General features: G+C 45.4%; 1 protein-coding gene across 1 annotated transcript; it reads left to right on the top strand.

Moving 5' to 3' along the window:
* The first annotated feature begins 1,094 nt into the window (after positions 1–1,094).
* On the top strand, positions 1,095–14,251 carry LOC106607014 (envoplakin). The gene is made up of 21 exons (XM_014203542.3): positions 1,095–1,392; positions 3,254–3,353; positions 3,968–4,122; positions 4,355–4,478; positions 4,777–4,908; positions 5,012–5,053; positions 5,242–5,511; positions 5,637–5,732; positions 5,828–5,938; positions 6,041–6,187; positions 6,308–6,462; positions 6,562–6,659; positions 6,811–6,983; positions 7,093–7,271; positions 7,410–7,548; positions 7,698–7,891; positions 9,471–9,621; positions 9,737–9,820; positions 9,938–10,045; positions 10,166–10,258; positions 10,374–14,251. Exons 1-21 carry the CDS (start codon positions 1,349–1,351, stop codon positions 13,869–13,871), a joined length of 6,093 nt encoding a protein of 2,030 aa, XP_014059017.2. The 5' UTR covers positions 1,095–1,348; the 3' UTR covers positions 13,872–14,251.
* The last annotated feature ends 5,238 nt before the right edge of the window (positions 14,252–19,489 follow it).

Here is a 19,489-nt window from a genome sequence, read left to right as displayed (position 1 = left end):
GACTTGCCTAGTTAAATAAAGGTAAATATAATATATATATATATATATAAATACTAAGAGGGGTAAATCAACAGGATGTGTGTCTGATACTCAGAAGCCTGGGGAACTGTAGCTTACTGTATTGTTGTGTCCGATGCTGAACCCTATGGCTAAGCTACAAACAGAATACAATGCAAACCAGCACGACCACTCACTTTGGTCTGCACAGTTTTAACTTCCTAAAATAAAGGATCAACGGTGATGTCAAATGCTTGTCAAGTTGTCACGTTTTGTTTATTATCTTAGGTTGTTGTAAGATAGACTTGTTTAAACTTGTCCAGTTTCACTGCACCCTTTCTGTCTTTCTGTAGTGGGCTAGTGTGTCAGGCTGACACAACATTTAAATAGGTGTCATCACACTACTACAGATAGCTGTTACGGTTTCCTGGATATTTCTGTGATATTTTTACTACCCACACCCTCTTAGTCTGATTCTCTCTAAACATTATTCTCCTTCTCTGTTTGCTTGTTGGGTGGATAGCACAGTTGGAATGTTGTGTGCCCAACCTTCAATAAAGGTGTATGTAGTAGTAACTATGATGATTCTTGTTGGATATGTTTTTATGCAGTGTGAACTTTAGGCCGAAGTGGATGTTGGTGTATTGTTTGGCGTTACACTATAGCCTTTTGGTGTTCTGGCATTTCATCCCAAATATGTCTAGAATCTAGATATTCTATTTGTAATGACAACTAATCAGTGGTTTAATGTCATTACTAGATAATTCAATCTCCAATGTTTCAAGGTGGAAATGAATTTAGATTGGTTTGATTGAAGTCAGTAACTGTGAGTGAGTAGCACCCTGGAATCTAACAGGTGACTGGCCCAGGTGACTGGCCCTGCCACATTCCAGTGTTTCTCCATTGGAAGTCTACCAATGAGGAATCACACTGTTATAATAATGTGTATCTCTTAGTGTTGACTCCCTTGATTTAGAAAAGCAGTGCCTATTCAACAATGTCTATAAAAAAAACTATCTTTATTGATTATGCCCAGGCAAGACAAAGTAAATATATTAAAAGATAGGAATGCAGGTGTGTAGGAATGGAGAGAAAGTGAGAGAGAAACAGAGAGAGAGAGAGAGAGAGAGAGTGGGATGGAGAACAGGAGAGAGGAACAGGTCTACCCGGTCTGTTCCTCTGGTCTAGTGCCTTCATGATGACACACCTGTTCATTGGGGTGGAGCTGAGACAGGTGGCTGCTCTTTAACTAGAGAGAGGAGACACGGCTAGAGAGAGAGGTACAGCGAGGAGAGGGAAGTGAGGAGTAAGATATTTGCACTGTGACTGACAGAACACACAGCCTCCCAGGATGTTCAGCAAGAAGAAGGAGTACGACCTGGTGAAAGTGGCCCAGTGAGTTTTCCCTCCGTTTCCTGACCTTTGATGTGTCATGTTTCCTTCTCTTTCCTTCTCTTTTCTCTGTCTCTTATTTCTTTTTTTCATTTCATCTCAGCCTGATTGTATTCCCTGTAGGGGCGATCTGGAATCTAGTCCACTGCATATGTGGGCATTTGTTGACTGGTCTTTTCTGTGTCCAACTTGGAATGATAGTGTATTTTTAAGAGTCTGCAATCTTCCAGGAAAATGCAGTAGATGATTTAGATGAAGTATCAGATTTGAACTATGAGGACTTAGTATTGATAACGTCTCATGGCTACCTTACATAAGCGTAAAATATATCTTATCTGCCGCCGATTGATGATGAGACAAGATAATAATTTCTGTAGTAACTCTCACAATTTGTTTACTTTACTGAGAAAAGAGTAATCTCATTGGTATTTGGACTGTGTTGTATGTAACCACTGATGTGTGCCTTAGCAATGGGGTGTGACATTTACATTTTACATTTAAGTCATTTAGCAGACGCTCTTATCCAGAGCGACTTACAGTGCATTGATCCTCCACATTGCTCTCAGTATTCAATAGATGGCTGCTCTGACTAATTATGTAGACAGAGTAACACTAGCTCTGATGGATAATACTATGTTACGCTAAGCTGGCCTGGCCCGGTAACAAAGAGCCCAGAGCACATAAAAACACTTTTGGAAGAAGTGTGATCTCACAGAGGTGAGTGACAGACAGCAGATTTGGAATGTGTTTAGGTACATCACTGGAAGACTCAGGATTTATGTTTATATAGAGAAGAGGGTATGTACTGTGTGTTCTGTTGCTTAAACAGGTTCTATCAGATTTGTGTACAAAGTTGCGTAGAGATGAATAGATCATATGTTTTTGTGAAATATGTACTATGTTCCTTTCAAATGTGCCTTGATAAATCAATAATCTGAGGCTTATCTTTCAGTTCCTTTACACCACTGAACACTGTGTCACTCACCACATGCAGGAACACCCTCCACATCACTCCTACACTGGGGTGTGTCTTGGTGCTACAGGGTGTAGAGTGTGGATCCTTTGCAGCTCTCTATCTTATAACCAGCAGGGTGACTTTTAGGCTTCCCTTTAGTGTCTGCCTGTTACACTCCTACTCACCCTGACATGTGTGTGTGCTGTTTGCTTTGGTACGGTAGCTATGCATTATCTAACTCCTTTTAACCTTCTTTAGGATGTGACAGGATATGTCTGCCAAACCTATGTGGACTTTGTCATTTTACCACATATACTAACAGAGATAAGCAGTTGCCTAAATGACTCAGAACTGTCAACAAGGCATGTATGAGACACTGGAAACCACAATGTTAAAACAATAAATCTCTCCCCCCACTATCGCTATTCGTTTTATTGTCCCATTGGAATGTAATTGCATTCATCAGCCATTAACTTTGATCAAAGTGATTCATGGGGACTTCAGTAGAATTCCATGTGCTATGTCACCCATGCACTGTAAATTCCTGAGGACACTCCTTAATAATCCATCAATTTGAGGGTGTGTACGAATAAATAGCTGACTTTCATAACAGCGACTACGAGTAGGAATAACAGAACAATAAGTACAAGAACATACAGACATAAAGATGTGTTGATTGCTAGATGAGTGTAGATGAGTGACAGTCCTTTGTAAAGTTGGATGGGGGAGGCTGAGGAATACTTTTTGTTCTGCATGAGTCTGGTTCTCATTTTGATTATTCTACCAAACCTGGAATCTGGTTCCTGAACATTCAGGTTGCTCTACTGAGCTCTCTTAGATAGGCCTACTGGTTTCAACAATGTGTCAATTACACTGATGTGAATGGAGGTTTGTCTTTTCTCTTCCCAGGAGCCAAGGTAATGATGTGGCCGTGCTGGTGGCGCGCATGCAGAGAAATGCAGACCAGGTGGAGAAGAATGTGCTGCGCTCTGAGGAGCTGATGGCTGTGGTAAGAGGTCCTACCATCCCTACCCACACACTGCCTGTGTATGTAATTACACAGTTATACATACACCTTTACCTAACATGTTACAATGCCCAACTTAATGAAATACGCATCCCTTAATTCCACTTGATCAAGGAAAAACTTTTCAATCCTCCCACAGATATTTTATCAATGTGCAATTCAACACAAATGTGTCATGATGGGGAGTGCCTGTAATGGTATGCGTGAAGGGCTGTAGGAAGTCAGGCGCAGGAGAGCAGATAGTTGGTAGCAAAACAGAGCCTTTTATTTGGCGACCCAAAAGCACACGGCACAAACTAACACGAAATACAAATAAGGGTTTTACATAACCCAGCGTAACCAGTCTAACGTGCGCATTCATGAACGGATAAACAATCACTCACAAACAAACATGGGGGAACAGAGGGTTAAATAATGAACAAGTAATTGGGGAATTGAAACCAGGTGTGTAAGACAAGGACAAAACAAATGGAAAATGAAAAGTGGATCGGCGATGGCTAGAAGGCCAGTGACGTCGACCGCCGAACGCCGCCCGAACAAGGAGAGGGACCGACTTCGGCGGAAGTCGTGACAATGCCTTTCCGTTTCTGTTCCAGGACACAGTGAATGACAAGAAGCACAGGCCCTTACTGCACCAGAAGGAGAATACAGAGATCCTAGCTGAGGCTGAGGGGCTGCTGAAGGACCTGTTCCTGGATGTGGACCGGGCCAAGAAGCTTTCACACCCACAGACTGGAGAGATAGAGATCGAGTGAGTTCCAGCAAGAACACACACACACACACACACACACACACACACACACACACACACACACACACACACACACACACACACACACACACACACAGAGAGAATATATGAAACAATGGTTTTGTGACAGAGATACTTTTCCAGAGGCTCTCAGAGAACGTTCTGAACACTCATGTTCTCTCTTTCCCTCTTTCAATATGCCTCCTATTTCTCCTTTTTTTCTGGTCCTCAGTGTGAGAAACCTCCATGACCGCTGGTCTAAGGACTGTACCATGTACCGGGACCTGTATGAGGCAGTGCAGGAGGTGGAGCTCACTCCCAGGATTGACTGGACTCAGGTGCTGGAGGAGAAACAGGTGAGCCTGTCATATCCTTGGTAATACTCTATTCAAGACCAGTATGACCGTAGACAGTAATGTCCTGCCATTATATAACAACTTTGGTTGACCACCGCTTTCTACTGGTGCAACCAAACCTTTGGTATTAGCTCCTAGTTGCTTGGAGTAACACATCTTTCTGAATGTAGTAGTGGTACAAAACTTTATTATCCCCAGGGGGAAAACAGCCAAAGTCAACAAGACATGTGGTTGAGGTAAACATACAGCTGAACTCTAGAGGATTTACTGTACCTGTGTGTTGTGTTGTGTGTTATAGAAGCAGATAAGTGCAGAGAGGTACGGGCCCAACCTGTCTGATGTGGAGAAGCAGATTGCCTCTCATAACATCCTGCACCAGGAGATCGAGGCCTACGGCTCCCAAATGAACCGCAGCAGCACTGGCTCTCCGGTAACGACTACAAAGCCCTCGGCTGCTTTCTTCATTCTGACTCTCACCAAAACTAGGGATAAACTCTAAACAATGATTTTCATGGTTTGTTTTCTGTCCACAGGCTAAGTTGTCTACCATTCAGAAACAGTACACAGATCTCTTGGTGAGTCCAGAAGTTATGTAATATATCTGTGTGTGTATTAAAGTATGGTTCTGACATGTCAAAGGGGCTCAGAATGATATACCGTTGTGGTTGTATTTGAACCTTTGTGCCTGTGCTATCTCTCCATCGTTGACTATAAGATAGTCCAGGTGTGACTGATCTGTCTCTCCCCATGCTGTGTGGTGCAGGAGGCCTCCCTGTGGAGACACAGGTACCTGGCCTCTCTGTATGACTACATGCAGGGCTGCAGTAAGGAGCTGGTCTACCTGAGCGAGTACCAGGAGAGGATCCTCAGGAAGGACTGGAGCGACCGCATGCTGGACCCCCCAGGGGTGCGCATGGAGTACGAGAAGTTCAAAACCAACACTCTGCTAACACATGAGAGCGAGACCAACCAGCTACAGATGGATGGGGATCGTCTTATTGAAATGAAGCACCCTGCCAGCTCCACAATACGGGTATGTTTATATGGCTACAAAATGTAAACCATTCCCATTGTAATAGCTTAAGTATAGGACATTGAGTTACTCACCACATCATCTACTCTGATCTTCCATGGGGCAATATGCTTGGTTTGTCTCAGGCACACAGCGACGCATTGCAGAACGAGTGGCAGAGCTTCCTAAACCTGTGCATCTGCCAGGAGGTACACCTTGACAACATAGACAACTACAGGAAGGTACGTCATCTCTTAACCCTGGGAAATGACGTTTTCTTATGGCTCGTTGTCATGGCTCAACGTAACATTGCTCCTATGTGTGTTCCTACCTACAGTACCAGCTGGATGTAGAGACCTTGTCTGAGTCCATGAAGAGACTCAACTCTAATCTGGACCCCAAATCACTGAACAACAAGAACAACCCAGAGATCCTGCTACAGCTTGAGGTGAGATTTGGTTTATTCTTTGTATCTAAGTTCAGTCGTTTCTATGACGTACAGCATTATTTCAATCTGTTCTCTAATATCTTCTGTATCTCATATCCTCAGGGTGATGAGAGAGCGATAGAGAGGAACGAACAGCGCCTCGTAGCCCTGAGGGAGTTCAGCAGCACCGTCGCCCCTCTGAAGCTGCGGCGTCTCCGCCCCACCAAACCCACCCCTGTGGTGTCCCTGTGTGAATGGACCAATGGAGAGGTAGAAAATAGCTTCATAGAATAGCATTGTGAGAGTTCTGAGAAGCTAAAGGGCAAGCTAATGTCCTGTCAATTGACAGCTGTAGCACAATGTAATGATGCAAACTCCTGTCACCCTTAGGACTCAGTGTCTCAAGCAGAGAAGCTCATGCTAAAGTCCAACTTAGACGATGAGAACTGGGAGGTCCAGACCAGCACTGGGAAGACCAAAACCCTGCCTGGAGCCTGCTTCCTGGTCCCACCGCCAGACACTGAGGCGCTTGAGAAAGTGGAAAGGTAAAGAGAGAGAAAAAGAGACTCTCCTTATTACAATGACCCAAAACGTAACCATCATCACAGGCGAACTGTAATGACATTGTGTGTTTGTGTGTCCAGTCTGGACAGAGAGCTTTCTAACCTGAAGAGAAAGAGAACTACTCTGATGGCCTCCCTGAGGAGCCCCGGTGTGGAGGTGGTGCGCTCAGTGAGAGCAGGTGAGTGGAACATCACTCCACTTGCTAAGAACTTTAGCAGGAATCACTTAGTTTCAACTCACAGTGGGACCCTAGTAGATACAGGGGACTAGACTCAGTGTGGCCCTCTCCTGTCCCCTTATTTCTTACTGTGCCCTCTGCTTGTGCTCAGCCCCTGTGGCTAATGCCCCAGTGGACCCAAAGACCACAGTTCTGGCCAGCCAGCTGGACAAGATCAGCAAGAACCTGGACCACAGTGAGAAGGACATCCTGAGCCGGCTGAGGGCCCCTCTGGATCGCAGTGACCCCACACGTGACCTGGCCAACAGGCTGAAGGAGCATGAGGTGAAGGGATTGTTTTTTATTTCAGACCACTGCAGCCTGCTACATAGCATCATTATAATGGACAGTGTGGTTCCAGAGTGGGATATTCATGGTGTGTTTTGCCTTGCAGAGGGACACCCTGACTGTTAGGAACCTGGAGGCAGAGAAGGCAGCGGTCCAGAGAGACATGGATTCCATCCTAGCCCAGAAGCCCCTTGGGCCCACCACCTCCGCCCTGTCCCTCAAACTGAGTGGTCTTAACAACAAGTTTGACGACACCAACGTCCTCTGTGACCTGTACAACAAGAAGTAAGAATTTAGTTTACGATGTGAAATTTAAAAAAATCTATGTAAAGGTTGCGTTAGCTATATGTTCTTATTTATTTATTTTTTTACATCCAATTCCTCAAGATTATTCTCACTCACAAATGTCTTTATCTTGACCAGAGCCACAGCTTCCATGTTCCTGGAGAGGCAGATCAATACGGTGGACAACTCGGTCTCTGGCTTTGAGGAGCAGCTGGCTGAAGATGCTGCCATCCCTGATGTTCCCAACGTCCTCCAGACACGCATCCAGAAGCTTCAGGTAACAGAATTTCAGTCATATGACCACTTAAAGTTCATCACACATCATGTCATTATGATGGACTCTTACAAGTTGCAGTGAGTGTTTTGTTTTGATTGACCCATCCTCTTTGATCAGTCCCCTGTGTTTCTCCCTTGTCCTACAAACAGAACATGCGCAAGGATGTAGCGTTAAAGCAGGACGAGATGCTGAAGCTGAGCAGGGACTTGGAGTCCACAGAGCAGCTGAGTAGCTCCCTGCAGAAGGGCTTCCATGAGTACTGCCCAGACATCCGCCGCCAGCAGACAGAGGTCAAACACCTGAAGAACCGCTATGCCAACGTCAACAGTCAGCTACAAGAGAGGTGAGAACCCTAATCTGTCCCACAGCTAAACTCAGCAAAAAAGAAACGTCCCTTTTTCAGGACCCTGTCTGTCAAAGATAATTCATAAAATCCAAATAACTTCACAGATCTTCATTGTAAAGGGTTTAAACACTGTTTCCCATGCTTGTTCAATGAACCATAAACAATTAATTAACATGCACCTGTGGAACGGTCATTTAGACAAACGAACAGTTTATAGACGGTAGGCAATTAAGGTCACAGTTATGAAAACTTAGGACACTAAAGAGGCCTTTCTACTGACTCTGAAAAACACCAAAAGAAAGATGCCCAGGGTCCCTGCTCATCTGCGTGAACGTGCCTTAGGCATGCTGCAAGTAGGCATGAGGACTGCAGATGTGGCCAGGGCAATAAATTGCAACGTCTGTACTGTTAGACGCCTAAGACAGCACTACAGGGAGACAGGACAGACAGCTGATCATGCTCACAGTGGCAGACCACGTGTAACAACACCTGCACAGGATCTGTACATCTGAATATCACACCTGCGGGACAGGTACAGGATGGCAACAACAACTGCCCGAGTTACACCAGGAACGCACAATCCCTCCATCAGTGCTCAGACTGTTCGCAATAGGCTGAGAGAGGCTGGACTGAGGGCTTGTAGGCCTGTTGTAAGGCAGGTCCTCACCAGATATCACCGGCAACAACGTTGCCTATGGGCACAAACCTACCGTCGCTGGACCAGACAGGACTGGCAAAAAGTGGTCTTCACTGACGAGTCGTGGTTTTGTCTCACCGGGGGTGATGGTCGGATTCGCGTTTATTGTCGAAGGAATGAGCATTACACCGAGGCCTGTACTCTGGAGCGGGATCGATTTGGAGGTGGAGGGTCCGTCATGGTCTGGGGCGGTGTGTCACAGCATCATTGGACTGAGCTTGTTGTCATTGCAGGCAATCTCAACGCTGTGCGTTACAGGGAAGACATCCTCCTCCCTCATGTGGTACCCTTCTTGCAGGCTCATCCTGACCTGACCCTCCAGCATGACAATGCCATCAACCATACTGCTCGTTCTGTGCATGATTTCCTGCAAGACAGGAATGTCAGTGTTCTGCCATGGCCAGCGAAGAGCTCGGATCTCAATTCCATTGAGTTCGTCTGGGACCTGTTGGATCGGAGGGTGAGGGCTAGGGCCATTCCCCCCAGAAATGTCCGGGAACTTGCAGGTGCCTTGGTGGAAGAGTGGAGTAACATCTCACAGCAAGAACTGGCAAATCTGGTGCAGTCCATGAGGAGGAGATGCACTGCAGTACTTAATGCAGCTGGTGGCCACACCAGATACTGACTGTTACTTTTGATTTTGACCTCCACTTTGTTCAGGGACACATTATTCAATTTCTGTTAGTCACATGTCTGTGGAACTTGTTCAGTTTATGTCTCAGTTGTTGAATCTTATGTTTATACAAATATATACACATAAAATAAACGCAGTTGACTGTGAGAGGACGTTTCTATGTCAGAGTTATATATGTCTTGTGTCTGTGGTTACTTATGTGGTCTATGATATACTGATGCTTAAAAAAAAATCTATTGTTATAGAACGGTTCTGCTGCAAGAGGCAACCAATAAGAATCAAGGCTTCCAGAGCTCTGTCCAATCATTGAACTTATTTTTGACCAACCTGCCTAATAATACGATCAATCCAAGTGATGGACTTTCTGAAATTAACTCCAAGCAGAACTCTCAGAAGGTTTGTGGGTTTATTTTTGTGTTATTTAATCTCAACAATTGTCCCTGCTATGAACATCGTCAGTTTTCTGCAGTACATTTCTCTTGTTCTTATTGGGTGTTTGCTTTCGTTTCAGAGAGTGGTGGAGGACATAAAAAGGAAATCAGATGATGTGGGCCTAGCAGTGAAACAGTCCCGTGACTTGCAGAATGTCCTCAATGTGAGCAAAAAAAAATACATCTAATCAGAGCGACCATTAAAAATGTCCATATCAGTTGAAGGGTTTTGGTCAATGTTGTTTTTAAAAGAGAAAATAAATATTCACCATGTCTCGTAGGAGTATGAGGCCAAATCTGATAAGTACCGTGGTACACTGAAAGATGTGGATGACGAAGATGCCAAAAGACGTCACACATCCGCCATGGCTGACGCTGTGCTGAAAAAGGTGTTGTGGACCTGAGAGACTGCAACAATCCTCATCCTATAGTTGACTTAATTTGCATTCATTTTTGGGCATTGATTCAAGATCCATGATCTGACTAGAGGCTGTATGCTTCTGTTTCAGGAAAGAGCTCTACTGAACCTCTACTCAGAGGTGTCTGCAGAGAATGATCAGCTTCTCAACAAGATGGGATTGGCTAAGAACATAATTGCCCAGGTATGACATAATTAATTTGTAAAACATCAACACAGTGGTTTCTCTAATTCCTAATTAAAAAACCCACTCTAGTATAGGTTAAACTATATTGTCCACTGTTACCTGCTCTGAACAGAATGAAGAGAAGGTGAGCCAGGTGGTGGTGAAACAGCAGCGGCAGCAGCAGAGCCAGCAGAAAGACCTGGAGGAAACTGACGTTCTAAAGAGAGAGCTGGCAGATGAGATCACCAGGCGCTCCCATGCTGACAATGACCTAGCAACATACAGAAAGAGGTTTATTTCACTGAAAAGCCGTAGAGGTGTGGAACGAATGGAGGAGAGGGAAGTTGTGCAGTATTACCGTGACCCCAAACTAGAGGGTGACCTGGTGTCCCTGAAGAGTAGAATCCAAGATGAGACTATAAAACACTCTGGCACCCAGACAGAGATAAAGATTGTCAATGAGAATATCATCCGCCGGGAGACTGAGCTGACAAATGTCAAACCTAGGCTGTTGACCAAGGTGTTGACTGAGTTTGAGAGGGACCCCCAGCTTGACAAGGAGGCCACCAAGCTGAGAGAGGAGATGCGCAAGCTGGAGCAGGAGGTCCAGGTGAGAGATACAGAGACGGTCCACATGAAGACTGAGATCACAGTATTGGCACAGAAGAGACCGACTATCAAAGAGAGAGTAGTGAAAAAGGAGGTGGTGAGACTGGAGAAGGACCCGGAGATGCTGAAAGCAGTTCTGACCTTTCAGACCGAGATCTCAGAGGAGGGGTTAAGATCCAAGTCCCTCAATGATGACATATTCCGCACTAGGAGCCAAATAAACACACTTGAGAGGATCATTCCCACTATCCAGCCTAAGATTGTTACCAAGGTGCTGAAGAGGGTGGAACAGGACCCAAAACTCATTGAAGAGGTTAAGACTATCCACACCAGCCTGGAAGAGGAGAAAAAGATAAACAGTGATTTGATGAAGGAACTCACCAGCCTCCAGATCCGCTACAGTGAAGTGGAGAAGGTGCGGCCCAAGCTTGAGGTCAAGGAGATCATCAATGAGATCTACAGGGTGGACCCTGAGACAGAGGTGGAGCTGGTGAGGCTAAGGAAAGAGCTGTATGACTCTAATCGAAACTGCACTGATCTGGAGAAAGAAATCAACTCAGTTATGGTGGATCTTAAAACTCTGCGTTCCCAGAAACCCAAGTCAGAGTACAAGGAAGTGACCCAGGAAGTGATTAAAGAGGAGAAGAGCCCAGAGGTCATCAGGGAAATTAAGAGGTTGAACGACCAGGTTTCACTTCTGCGGGTCTCATATGACAGCACCCTGGATCTGCTGAGCCGCCTGCGCAAAGAGAGAGATGAATGGAAGGTCGAAAAGTCTAAGTTAGAGACAAAGCTTGTAAACAAAGAGGTGGTCAAATACGAAAATGACCCCCTACTGGAGAAGGAGGCTGACCGTCTGAGGAGAGATGTGAGGGAGGAAATCCAGCAACGACGCAACATGGAGGAAACTGTCTTTGACCTGCAGAACAAGTACATCATGGTGGAAAGGCAGAAACCAGAGGAGAAGATTGTGATGAAGGAAGTGGTGCGTCTTGAGAAGGATCCAAAACAACTCCTGGAGTATGAAAAGCTGAACAAGAACTTGGATGAAGAGGTTAAATCCCGTAGAAAACTGGAATTGGAAGTTCGACAGTTGAGAGCCCTGGTTGAGGAGAAAGAGAGAAACTTGGCACTGATGGACGACCGGCAAAAGAAGATCCAAGTAGAAACAGAGCTTAGACAGATCAAATCTCGCATCCTTGAGCTTGAAAATACCCCTCAACCCATTGCGGAGAAGATCATTATTGAGGAAGTCCTCAAAGTGGAGAGAGACCCCAAGCTTGAGAAACTAACCAGTGGCTTACGCACAGACATGAATAAGGAGGAAACCAACATCAGTCGGTTGGAAAGAGACATCCGAAACCTGAAGATCAAGTTGGACATCCTGCGCAAGGAGAAGTCCATTGAAAAGACTGTATATAAAGAGGTGATTCGGGTGGAGAAGGACCAGAATGTGGAGGCTGAGAGGGACCATCTCAGAGATCTAGTGTTGCAGGAAAGAAGTTCCAGACGGGATCAAGAAGATGAAATCCAGAGGCTTAATACCAAAGTGACCCGGCTCCAGACCACAAAGTCAAGCACCTCTCATGAAGAAACAAGCATCACCCTCAATAGAGATTCCCTGATGAGAGAGAAGGAAAATCTCCTCAAAACACTGAAGACTTTGGAGTCTGAGAAACATGATTTAAGCATATCGTTCCAGCTGCAATCCAAGCTGATGAGTGAGAGAAACCAGATAAACATGCAAAGGGGCTTCAAGATGGATTCTGAGGTACAACGTCTAGAGAAGGACATCCTGGATGAAAAAGACCGGATACACCAAAAGGAGACCTACATTATGGAGCTGCAGAACAATCTTAAGAAAGAGGACCACTCTGAAACACACACCAGAGAGACCAACCTCTCCACTAGAATCAGCATCCTTGACCCCGAGACTGGCAAAGACATGTCACCATATGATGCCTACTTAGAGGGCCTGATTGATCGCAACAAGTACATCCACCTTCAGGAGCTAGAATGTGACTGGGAGGAGATCACCTCAATGGGTCCAGATGGGGAGACCTCAATTCTGCAGGATCGCAAGAGTGGAAAGCAGTTCTCTGTCAGGAATGCTCTAAAGGATGGCCGCTTAACACAGTCCGATCTGCACCGCTACAAGGAGGGTAAAATGCCTATCTCAGAATTTGCTCTCCTGGTCGCTGGGGATTCCAGACCAAAGCCTTACATTGGTCCAATCGCAACACCAAGGACACCGACAAAGACCACTGCGGCATCTTCTTTGAGCACAATGCCATCATCACTAAGGTCTTCCTACTCAAGTCTCACAAACAATAGATACGGCAGCAATAGCAACCTGAATATTTCTAGCGGTGATGAGCTCTTCCCAATCTCTGGTGTGCTGGACTCCACCACCAACAGCCGTATGTCTGTACGTAGTGCCCTGACTCGAAACCTTATTGACCCAACCACAGCCCAGAAGCTCCTGGAGGCACAGGCAGCCACGGGTGGCATCGTCGACCTCAACAGAAAGGACAAGTTCTCTGTTCACAAAGCAGTTGAGCTGGGTCTCATTGACAAAAGTCACATGCATCTGCTGCTGAATGCTCAGAAGGCCTTCACTGGAGTGGAGGATCCTGTGACCAAGGAGCGTCTCGCAGTAGGGCAAGCGGCTGAGAAAGGCTGGATACCTCAGGATAGTGCCATAAGGTACATGGAAGCACAGTACCTGACTGGGGGGCTGGTGAATCCCCATAAAGCTGGTCGCATCAGTGTCCAAGATGCTCTTAACACCAAGATAATCGACAGCACAGTAGCCAAGAACCTCCAAGACAAGTCTGCCCACACCAAAGAGTTGATTGACCCCATCACGAAAGAGAAGATCTCGTACAAGGAGGCAATGGATCGCTGCAAAAAAGATGTCACTACAGGGCTCTTGCTGCTCCCTGCAGCCTCCAGCGGTGACTCCAAAAATGCACCATCATACTCCAACTATCGATTCCCTGGCTCCTACAGCCAAGTCTAGACATGTGGCAGACACACATGCCAGATCTAGAGAGATGCTACAGCTCCAGATGCTAAATACCATCGATGCTACAGCTCCAGATGCTAAATAGAAATAGAAATTCACATCACAACAACACAAACACATGTTCTTATGATGTCTTTATGGTAAAGGTAGAACATTTGTATAGTTCTGATTGTTGAAGTCAGAAAATGTCTAGGTGGTACTGTACACATTTACCTGTTCTTTATTGATGCTATGATTCTCAAGAGTTGCTGTACACATAATTTAAATTAATGTTTGGCGAAGAGCTTTCTTTGATTTGTTTTTCAGTATTGTGAGAGCCATTTCTTCCAATAAACTTAAAAATAAGCACTCATTATTACATTTTTCAAAACAAACGTTGGTCTCTGTGTATGATTACTCCTATATGATGGTGGTAATTGTTGAAGTTCAAGTTGTTTATTTGTCATATGGACAGGAACACATTGTGGTGTACTGTACACAGTACAGGGACATTCTTACTTGCATGTTCACCTCTAAACAATGCGACAATAATAGAAAAAGTAAAAAACGAATAAAATAAAAATTGAACTCAATGGAATAAAAATTAAAAAATTGGCAGGAAAATGACTTCAAGGATGCTCAGGGATTAGCCTTTCATGGAATAGTATTGTCTTTTCAGTAATGGAAGTGGCCACCCTCTTTCCCAGTGTTTAGTGTGCTGCCCACTGTCAATTTCACTTCTGTGACCCAGCTGAGACTACATGATAACATGAGGATCTCCGTGTTTTGATATTCTCACGAGATGGCAAGGTAGCATGCTAATGCAATGCACAGTGGATTTAATCTGGAGAGTTTCTGTGCTGCTGTGTGTCCAACCGGAACGGGATGTTATGCCAGTAAATAAGGATCTACAGATGTAAATGTCCCTCCCCTTGTCCTGGTGAGGGGTGAAAGGTGTTGTGGGCACTGGTGAGAGTCCCCTCTGATGGGATGTCTAGTAAACAGATTAGTTGGTTACAGACAGGGCTTTATGGGATTACTGGACATGAGCCTGCCTGGGGGAGGAAGTGACCCCTCCTGTAAATGGGGTCGTAAAATGAGGTTGTAAAATTAGTGACCTGGTGCCATAACTGGTTAAAATGATATAGGGATTAAAAACAGAGAGATTACAAAACACAGCCTAGCTGTGAGAATAATGCATTTGATGGTGAATGGTGAATTTGTCCATTAGGTCCAAATGTTTTATTGTATTTTGCACTGGTTGGTGAAATGACTTACTGTGGTTCCATGCTGAGGTAGATGATCCCTAAATTCCAAAATTGAGAAAAATCCATAAAGCAACAACTTAAATGCCCTGGGTGGCAGATTGATCATTGTAATACTGTTCTTTTAAACAACAGTCAAAGGTCTAAGGGACCACTTTGTTGATTTGTCCATGTTGTCTGAATAACTGTCATGACTGAAACGACACAAATTATGGGCCATCCCTGCTGTCTCCCTTGATGGTTGATTATTCTGTCACGTCGGTATAAAGGGATTGGGAGACAGGTGCTGGAATGCGTAATAGGGGTTTTTATTTACCCAAATTACAGCGTGCCATGTAAAGGCACGTGGACGAAGACCAAACAAACACATATACAAAACACAGGGTAGAAACCCAAACAAAAGAGCGAGGAGTACCTTGAATAAATACACCGGGACGAGACCCGTAACACACACGCACACAATGATACCACACTAGATGAGACCCGTAATCATCTGCGCAATACAAGCGGCACGAAAGCCAAAACACAGCACAGGTACTCACACGACCAACGGACATTGGAACAATAATCGACATCCCAATGGTGTGAACCAAAGGGCACATTTATACAATTACAATCAGGGAAATGGGGACCAGGTGTGCGTAATGACACAGTTCCGGAGGGATCTGTGACAGGCAGGCTCATGGCAAGCAGAGGTCAGTTATCCAGGGTAGTGTCACAAGGTACAGAACGGCAGGCAGAATGGTCAAACCAGGAAAACAGGGACTACAGCAAAAACAGGAGTATGGGAAAACCGCTGGTATGCTCGACAAGACGAACTAGCAACAGACAAACAGAGAACAAAGGTATAAATACACTGGGGATAATGGGAAAGATGGGCGACATCTGAGGGGGTGGAGACAAGCACAAAGACAGGTGAAACAAAATAGGGTGTGACACTAAATTGTTTTCAGTCATTGTAAACAAAGCATAATGAATGACGAAAGTAATTGCAGGCCCTTTTGTATTGCTGTGTGATTATTGCCATAATACCATACCACGGTCTTTGGCACTGATCCTGTGTCCACTGCACACAAGAGGAAGCATTTGCACCACTCTGTTTCCACTGTTGGGATGAATAGGCACTGACACCTGTCTTTCGTTTAATACAATTTAGTGCCGCTCACGCTTCTAACACTGATGGCTGGGTGAGTCGACCTTCATTCATTGCTGTGACCTCAGCAAACACATCATACAGCAGCACTCCTCACTAACGGCTAGAAAATATCCCAACACTATTACATCCAGAGCAGCAAGGGGAAATGCACGCATTTCTAACCAAAAGGATGGAATTAGGTGATCTGTGGGTAGAATTCATTCAAACACACCATAGCAGTGTTTACATGGCTTTGTTGATGGTGGTGGTTGTCTCCCCTTTGTAGATGGGATTTAAAGAATTTGTCATGATAAAATTTTAGGATGAAAAATCAGATCATGTTATAATTGAGCTTACTTTGTAGATTTGGTTCTAAATAAATGAGTGAGGGGAGTTTATTTCCTTGTGCCAGATTTACCCTTCCGTGTGGGTTCAGTTGTTCACCTGGCAGGTTTGTGGATGAAGACTGACAGGGTAACAGTATGCCTTATTTGGGAAAAATGTACTCTGGAAGGCTTTGCCTTCTCTCCAATAAATACGACCTTGAGAGAGATTATCAATTTAAGCAGGTATAATAATACACTTAATGTAAAAAGACAACACTAATATATGGCAGTCAGTGCTTTATTTCCACTGAATTCCAAAATATTACTATTTCACCCTCACCCAAACTCACAGTCAGGAATTATAACAATCTGTAACTTTCAATTTGAGTCAAAAGTTAGCCCCTGCACTTTACATTTTTGTCACATACAGTTAGTGCATTCATCTTAAAATAGCTAGATGGAACAACCACAGAGGTGGAAGAACGGAGCACTCGGGTTGGGGTGTAGGGTTTGAGCATAGCCTGAAGGTAGGGAGAAGCAGTTCCTCTTGCTTTTCTGTAGGCAAGTACCATGGTCTTGTAGTGGATACGAGCTTCGACTGGAAGCCAGTGGAGCGTGCCGAGGAGAATGGTGACATGGGAAAACTTGGGAAGGTTGAACTCCAGGCAGGCTGATGGTATTCTGGATAAGTTGCAGGGGTTTGATGGCAGCCCAGCCAACAGCGAGTTGCAGTAGTCCAGACGGGAGATGACAAGTGAATGGATTAGGACCTATGCCGCTTCCTGTGTGCGGTAGGGTCATACTCGATGGATGTTGTAGAGCATGAATCTGAAGGAGCAAGTCGCTGCTTTGATGTTTGCAGAGAACGACAGGGTGTTGTCCAGGGTCACACCAAGATTCTTTGCACTATGGGAGGGGGACACTGTAAAGTTGTCAACCGTGATGGAGATGTCTTGGAGTGGGCTGGCCTTCCTTGGGAGGAAGAGCAGCTTCGTCTTGTCAAGGTATAGCTTGAGGTGGTGGGCCGACATCCAAGCTGAGATATCTGCCAGGCATGCAAAGATGCGTGTCACCACCTGGGTATCAGAAGGGGGAAGGAGAAAAGTAGTTGAGTGTCATCCGTATAACAATGATAGGAGAGACCATGTCAGGATATGACGGAGCCGAGTGGCTTGGTGTATAGAGACAAAAGGAGAAGGCCTTGAACCGAGCCCTGGGGGACACCAGTAGTGAGAGTATGTGGTGCAGACACAGATCCTCTCCACGTCACCTGGTAGGAGCGGCTTGTCAGGTAGGATGCAATCTAAGAGTGTGCAGAGCCTGAGACGCCCAGCCCTGAGAGGAAGGAGAGGAGGATCTGATGGTTCACTGTGTTAAAGGCAGTGGACAGATCTAGGAGGAGGATGAGAACAGAGGAGAGAGAGTCAGCTTTGGCAGTGAGGAGAGCCTCACTGATACAGAAGAGAGCAGTCTCATTTGAGTAACCTGTCTTGAAGCCTGACTGACATTCTGAGAGAGCTAGCGAGAGAGTTGGTTAGAGACAGCACGCCCAATTGTTTTGGAAAGAAAAGAAAGAAGGGATACCAGTCTATAGTTTTTGATGTCAGAGTGGTCAAGGGTTTCTTGAGGAGGGGAGCGACTCTGGACATTTTTAAATCAGAGGGGAGGCAGCCAGTGGTCAGGGATGAGTTGATGAGGGAAGTGAGGAACGGGAGAAGGTCTCCATAGAGATGGTCAGGAAAAGGGAGGAGGGGATGGGTTGATCGGGCAATTTGTCGGGTTGCCGGATCTCACTAGTCTCAGGATTTTATCTGGAGAGAGAGGGGAGAAAGAGGTTAAGGCGTAGCGTAGTTATTCTGTGTCAGTGGGACCAATAGACTCAATAGGCTGAGTGAATGAGGAGCTGATGTCATCAACCTTGTTTTCAAAGTGGTTGACAAAGTCGTCTGCAGAGAGGGATGAGGAAGGGGTGGAGGATTAAGGAGGAAGGAGAAGGTGGAAAAGAGTTTCCTAGGGTTAAAGGAAGAAGCTTGAAATTTGGAGTGATAGAAAGTAACTTTCGCAGCGGATACAGAGGAAGAAAATGTAGAGAGGAGGGAGTGAAAGGATGATAGGTCCTCCGTAAGTTTAGCTTTCCTCGATTTTTGCCCTGCTCTGTATGCTCGCAATGATTTTCTCAGCAATGGAACCGGAGGGGAGGGCTGAGCCAGCCGGGAAGAAAGGGGACAGTACGAGTCATAAGATACGGAAAGGGAGGAAAGTAGGGTTGAAGAGGCAGAATCAGGAGACAGGAAGGAGAAGGATTTAGCAGAAGGAAGAGATGATAGGATAGATGAGGATAGAGTAGTGGAAGAGAGAGATCGAAGATTGCGACGGCGCATGACCATCTGGGTAGGGGCTGAGTGGGTTGGGTCGGAGGAGGAGAGGGAGACAGAAAAGGAAAGGAAACCAAACAGTGATCTGAGACCTGGAGGGGGGTTGCAGTGAGATTAGCAAGCGAACAGCCTCGTAAGGATTAGGTCAAGCGTATTGCCTGCCTTGTGAGTGGGAGGGGTCCGGGAAAGGGTGAGGCCAGAAGAGGCAAGGAGGGGAAAGAAAGAGATGGAAAGAAATGAACCGAAGGTAGACGTAAGTAGGTTGAAGTCGCCTGGAGATATCAGGAGTCCTCTAGCTATAGATTGAAAGCTGCTGTCCAGTAGTCTTTCCTGTCCAGTAGCTGGCCATGTTCACGCAAGCTTTAGTTCTGGGTCGTGACAAATGTTAGGCTGTGTTTACACAGGTAGCCCAATTTGGATCTTTTCCCACTTATTGGACCAATAATTTGGCAAAAGATCCGAATTTGGCTGCATGTGTAAACACAGCCAAAGTATGAATATGATGTTGTGTATTCTTATGAATAAATATAGT

This window comes from Salmo salar, chromosome 06 (assembly GCF_965601325.2).
Source record: "Salmo salar chromosome 06, fSalSal1, whole genome shotgun sequence".
Classification (NCBI taxonomy): Eukaryota; Metazoa; Chordata; class Actinopteri; order Salmoniformes; family Salmonidae; genus Salmo; species Salmo salar.
Note: the sequence above shows the minus strand (reverse complement) of the source record. Positions and strands in the feature narration are given on the sequence as shown.

Bases quoted from the DNA above. Each gene is read 5' to 3' on its own strand.
- LOC106607014 (XM_014203542.3), top strand. From the start codon at position 1,349: ATGTTCAGCAAGAAGAAGGAGTACGACCTGGTGAAAGTGGCCCA. The intron at 7,892-9,470 runs GTGAGAACCCTA...CTATTGTTATAG, and splicing joins AACAGTCAGCTACAAGAGAG to AACGGTTCTGCTGCAAGAGG. The intron at 10,046-10,165 runs GTGTTGTGGACC...CTTCTGTTTCAG, and splicing joins CTGACGCTGTGCTGAAAAAG to GAAAGAGCTCTACTGAACCT.